General features: G+C 47.0%; 1 protein-coding gene across 1 annotated transcript in view; it reads right to left on the reverse strand.

Annotated features, from left to right (window-relative positions):
• Positions 1 to 3,732, reverse strand: part of ehd1b (EH-domain containing 1b) — a 45,394-nt gene extending 41,662 nt beyond the window's left edge. Inside the window, exon 1 of the mRNA XM_060908119.1 lies at positions 2,814 to 3,732. Coding sequence (XP_060764102.1) covers positions 2,814 to 3,214 — 401 coding nt within the window. The 5' untranslated portion in view covers positions 3,215 to 3,732. The remainder of the gene's footprint in view (positions 1 to 2,813) is intronic.
• Between the last annotated feature and the right edge of the window lie 2,268 nt (positions 3,733 to 6,000).

The raw sequence follows: 6,000 nt of genomic DNA on the forward strand, positions 1-6,000 counted from the left end.
CGACTGGGGATATTGTCAGGCGGTGGAAGGAATACTTCGAGGATCTCCTCAATCCCACCATCACATCTTCCACTGAGGAAGCAGAGGCTGATGACTCAGAGGTGGACTCATCCATTACACAAGCCGAAGTCACTGAGGTGGTTTGCAAGCTCCTCGGTGGCAAGGCACCGGGGGTGGATGAAATCTGCCCTGAGTATCTCAAGTCTCTGGATGTTGTGGGCTGTCTTGGCTGACACGCCTCTGCAACATCGCGTGGCGGTTGGGGACAGTGCCTCTGGAGTGGCAGACCAGGGTGGTAGTCCCTCTTTTTAAGAAAGGGGACTGGAGAGTGTGCTCCAATTATAGGGGAATCGCACTTCTCAGCCTCCCCGGGAAGGTTTACTCCAGGGTACTGGAGAGGAGAATTCGGCCAATAGTCGAACCTTGGATCCAGGAGGAACAATGCGGTTTTCATCCTGGTCGTGGAACACTGGACCAGCTCTTTATCCTTCATAGGGTGCTCGAGGGTTCATGGGAGTTTGCCCAACCAGTCCACATGTGCTTTGTGGATCTGGAGAAGGCATTCGACCGTGTCCCTCGTGGTATCCTGTGGGGGGTGCTTCGGGAGTATGGGGTTCGGGCTCTTTGCTAAGGGCTGTCCGGTCCCTGTACGAATGGAGCAAGAGTCTGGTTCGCATTTCTGGCAGTAAGTCAGACCTGTTCCCAGTGCATGTTGGACTCTGGCAGGGCTGCCCTTTGTCACCGGTTCTGTTCATAATTTTTATGGACAGAATTTCTAGGTGCAGCCAGGGGCCGGAGGGAATCCTGTTTGGGAACCACAGGATTTCATCTCTGCTTTTTGCAGATTATGTTGTCCTGTTGGCTTCTTCAAACCAGGACCTTCAGCATGCACTGGGGCGGTTTGCAGTCGAGTGTGAAGCGGCTGGGATGAGAATCAGCACCTCCAAGTCCGAGGCCATGGTTCTCGACCGGAAAAGGGTGGCTTGCCCTCTTCAGGTTGGTGGAGAAGTCCTGCCTCAAGTAGAGGAGTTTAAGTATCTCAAGATCTTGTTCACGAGTGAGGGAAGGATGGAGCGTGAGATCAACAGGCGGATCGGTGTAGCCTCCGCAGTGATGCGGTCGCTTTACCGGTCCGTCGTGGTGAAGGAGGAGCTGAGCCAAAAGGTGAAGCTCTCGATTTACCAGTCAATCTACGTTCCGACTCTCACCTATGGTCATGAGCTTTGGGTAATGACCGAAAGAACAAGATTGCGGATACAAGCGGCCGAAATTAGTTTCCTTCGCAGGGTGGCTGGGCGCTCCCTTAGAGATAGGGTGAGAAGCACAGTCACTCGGGAGGAGCTCGGAGTAGAGCCGCTGCTCCTCCACATCGAGAGGAATCAGCTGAGGCGGCTCGGGCATCTCTTTCGGATGCCTCCTGGACGCTTCCCTGGGGAGGTGTTCCAGGCATGTCCCCCCGGGAGGAGGCCCCAGGGAAGACCCAGGACATGCTGGAGGGACTATGTCTCTCGGCTGGCCTGGGAACGCCTCAGTGTTCTTCCCGAGGAGCTGGCCGAGGTGTCTGGGGAGAGGGAAGTTTGGGTTTCCGTGCTCAGACTGCTGCCTCCGCGATCCAGCCCCGGATAAGCAGAAGAAAACGAGATGAGATGAGATTTTGAGAGATGTTTTTTTTTTTTCACTGTAAGCCATAATTATCAAAATTAAAATAGAAAACTGCATGAAACATTTTACTTTACATATAATGATTCTCCCTGTGATGACCTGGCGACTTGTCCAGGGTGTACCCCGCCTTTCACCCGTAGTCAGCTGGGATAGGGTCCAGCTTGCCTGCAACCCTGTAGAACAGGATAAAGCAGCTAGAGATAATGAGATGAGATATAATGATTCTAGAATATAGTAATTTTTCACTTTCTTAAATAATTGATGGAAAATATTAAACTTTTTCACCACATTCTGATTGTGGGAGATGCACTAGTAATCATGCTCTCTGTTATCACCCAGATGAGGGAGGGTTCCCATTTGAGTCTGGTTCCTCTAAAGGTTTCCTCCTTCAATACTGGACCAAATTCAATTGTTTTTGTCCTTAATAAATATTTACGATACGATACGATAATACTTTATTGTCAGTTTACACTGAAATTTGGGCCCAAAAAGACAGGAAGATAGGGCCAGACATGACCTGTGCACTTCATCGCTCACCTTCAAGTGCCCTTTTACCCTCAGTACCAAGGAACAATGTGCTGACTAAACATGACACAGTGAGAAACTGCATACGGGCATGCGTGCGCGCACACACACACACACACACACATTTCCATTGATTCTCTAATAAAATGCTGAGTGGGAATTCAGTGCTGACTCTGTTCCACTCACATTCACCAAACTTACTAATCAAGTTAATGTTGTTAATTAAATCTCTCTCTCTCTCTCTCTCTCTCACTCACACAAACACACCAACAGGTCACACTGCACACTCACTGAAGGTGAAAAGACAAACACTACTAATGAAAAATTATCTAGTGAAGAAATAAGTGAACAAAATACAAATAAACAGAAGGAAGAATCTGAGCTGATTGTCTCACTTACAGATAGAGAGGTAAGAGTGTTTAGTTTTTAGAGGACAGATGAAGGTCACTGGGTTTCTAAGGGCCCTTGTTTTGTGCACTGGTGAGGGAGTGTGTGTCCGTCTCAGAGAAAACAATCTTATAACACATCAGTGAATGTGTATTTTATATACACGCACACACGTGCTGCGGAGAGAATATCAGTGTGTGTGTGTGAGAGAGAGAGAGAGAGAGAGAGAGAGAGAGAACCTGTTGAGGAAGGCGTTTCCGAAGGCGTTGAGTTTGCGGAAAGGTTTTTTCGGATCCACCACCAGCGCGTTTCCCGGGACGAGCCCTTCCAGCTCTCCGTGCATCACCGCAATGAAGGAGTCGGTGGTGGGCTCGGGTCCGATCCGCATGCCGGGGAAGTCGTGCTCCAGCAGGTGTCGGATGAAGGTGGTCTTCCCGGTGGAGTACTGACCCACCAGCAGCACCATGGGCTTGTTATCGAAGTCCGCGTCCTCCAGAGCCGGAGAGTGAAAGTCGTGGTAGCGGTACGCCTCCTCTAACGGCAGTAATTTGGTCCGGTAAAGCCGCTTCAGTCCGTCCGCCACCGTCCGGAACAGCTCCGGATCTTTCTTCTTCCCGTCCTTGTTGGACCAGCTGAACATCCTGCTGTTCGGGTTCAGTGGAAACTCGGCTCACTTTCAGCGGGAAACTTACCTCACAAACTCAGTCAGGATGCCGCTCGCGCCGCGATTCCGTTAGCACACGGCTAATTCATTCACTGAGACCGAAGACGGAAAGTAAAATCTGAGGAAAATCCCCGCTCTGCAGCGACGAACTTCCGTTTCCCGGTGTTCAGAAAGCAGCGTGAGAACGCTGTGAAAGTTTCCCGAGTTTGCAGTGAAGGAGAGGAGCAGTGCGCCTCAGCGTGAGCTCGCGCGCTCAGAGCCCGTGTGAGAGAGCGAACACGCGCGCGCTCGCTACTACAGCTGTCCCGGGGGGCGGAGCCTAACGGAAAACTGCGCTGTTTGTTGTCAAAATAAGTCAACAAAGTTCCTGCCGAACCGAACACACTGCAGTGAATAAGAAAAGGGAGAGAGAGAGAGACTGAAGGGAAAGTGCTCACCACACTGAGGGAACGAAAATAAAAGTTTAAATCCTGTGTATGAGTTTCTGGAAATCCCTGAACATCACACACTGAGGAAGGGGTGAGTAGTGAGACCTGGGGAAAGCCGGAGCTGTGTCCCGAATGTCACATGACTTCACTGTCAGTTTATAAACTCCTGAGAGAGGAGGAGGAGGAGGAGGAGGAGGAGGAAACCTTCAGAGGAACCGGACGATGAGTCTTCGGGGACAGTGGAGAAGAATCAGGACACTCTCAAAAGAGACAATATTTAAACTCAGTGAGGTTTTACCTGGTTAAGTAAGAGAGAGAGACAGACAGACAGACAGACAGACAGACAGAGAGGAGTATGTGTCCAGTGAACAGTGTTATTAATGCAGTGGGGAAGTGAATCAGTGAAACATCACAGAATGAACACGGAATATCAGATTTACTGTATTATACATGAGGTGTGTGTTTTCTTTCTGATGGATGTGTTGTCCCCACATTGTCTCTGTCTTTTATGACTAATCATTTACAGATACACGGGCGAAGTTCACACACACACACACACACACACACACACACACACACACACACACGTGTCTGACTGTCCTGAGGATTTTCCACTGGCATCATTATTAGTGCAGTTGATTAATGCTGTACCTGCACCGAAACCTAACCTCAGTAATGAAAACGGAACATTTTGCCTCTTTTATTTTTTAACAAACAGAAATATAAATTAAAGCCGCTAGCGGCCTTGACGGGCCCTCACACGTGTGGTTCCGCAACCCAGGACATTCCACCAATGTGAAAATGTACATTTATATATGTACAAAACTATACATGTGTTTCCTCCTTACCTCTATCTCACACTGTAATCTTAAGTCATCTTAGCTTTCCTGTGTCTGCAGTGTGTGTGTGTGTGTGTGTACATGCAGAGTTTTCATATGTCTGCAACAAAATGTACAGTGATGGCAGGTCACTATTATTGTGTGTGCGTGTCTGTTGCTAGGACAACTATCATGATTCATGTCATTTTCGTACTGATCTAAGGGTTCTGAGTAAGATTCTAGCCATAAGTTCTAAAGAGTTTTGTTTCAGTTAGGGGGCACTATGAAGTCCCCGGGCCACGCCTGGGGCCAAACGTCTGTGGCTGAGAAGCGGTTACAATGACTGATGTGTGTATCAAATTTCATGAGTTTTCATGCATGGGAAAGGCCTCAAAATAGGCCAAACGCGACAGAATAATAATAATAATAATAATAATAATAATAATAATAATCCTTTGAAAAACAATAGGGTCTTCGCACCGACCGGTGCTCGGGCCCTAATAAACACACTCCCTGAACACACCTAGATCATGTGATTTAGGACACAGGCCACCTGTACGTAACTGCCCTGTTCCTCTCACTAAATTCCGATTCATTTTCCACTCACATTCCTCAACTTTCTGGAACTTATTTTTGTTTGTTTTTAAAGAAGACACAAGACACACGGTTTCACCTTCACGTTTATTAGTTTTCTCTTTTCATGTTTCTGTTTCCAAACTCAAACACTTGAGTTATTTTCAGTGTGTTAGAACACAACCGATTCTCTCCTCTAGGTTTCCCAGCACTCAGATTCCCTGTGAGATGAACTCAAGCTGTGTTCCAATAACCAAGCTCAATCTCTAGTCTGCCTAACTGGTAAAGTGTACAGGTTTTATTAAAAACACACAGGAAGTGATGTAGATTCCAAACTTAAAACACTTGAGCTCCAACAAAAACCCTGTACACTACAGAGAGAACTTTGTTATTCCTTATTTGAACCCAACCTTTAATATACAGAATCACTATAAAAAGTGAATATAATGTTCACTAACACACATGGGTTATTTTACAATTCAAATTTGACCACATTATACATTTAGGATGGCTCAATAATAAACAGTTTACGAGACAAATTACACAAACACAGTGATCACACATTTCTTTAATTTGAGTGTGTGTGCACGAGAGAGGGAGGGGCGAGGCAGTGGCCTACAGAACTGACAGGCAGCCTGAATGCAAACACTGGCTGTCAATTCATAGGTCATCACCCTGCCACCCATTAAGCAGAGTCTGCTGATTAATATGCAAATATATGCATAGATACACATTAATATGTAAAAAGAGAGCTCTGATTGGTCATTGCATGCTCCAGTACACACACTGTTAGAAAGAGAGTGAGTTTAGAACACAGGCTGCATCCCGAATGAAAATGACTTCACCTTGCTGTTAGCAAACGAGTGAGATACTGGAGTCTTTAGCTATTAGCCATTATCAAATACTGTGTTACTGTAGAGATTTATTGGACTGCTGATCAGCT

This window comes from Neoarius graeffei, chromosome 25 (genome assembly GCF_027579695.1).
Source record: "Neoarius graeffei isolate fNeoGra1 chromosome 25, fNeoGra1.pri, whole genome shotgun sequence".
Lineage (NCBI taxonomy): Eukaryota > Metazoa > Chordata > Actinopteri > Siluriformes > Ariidae > Neoarius > Neoarius graeffei.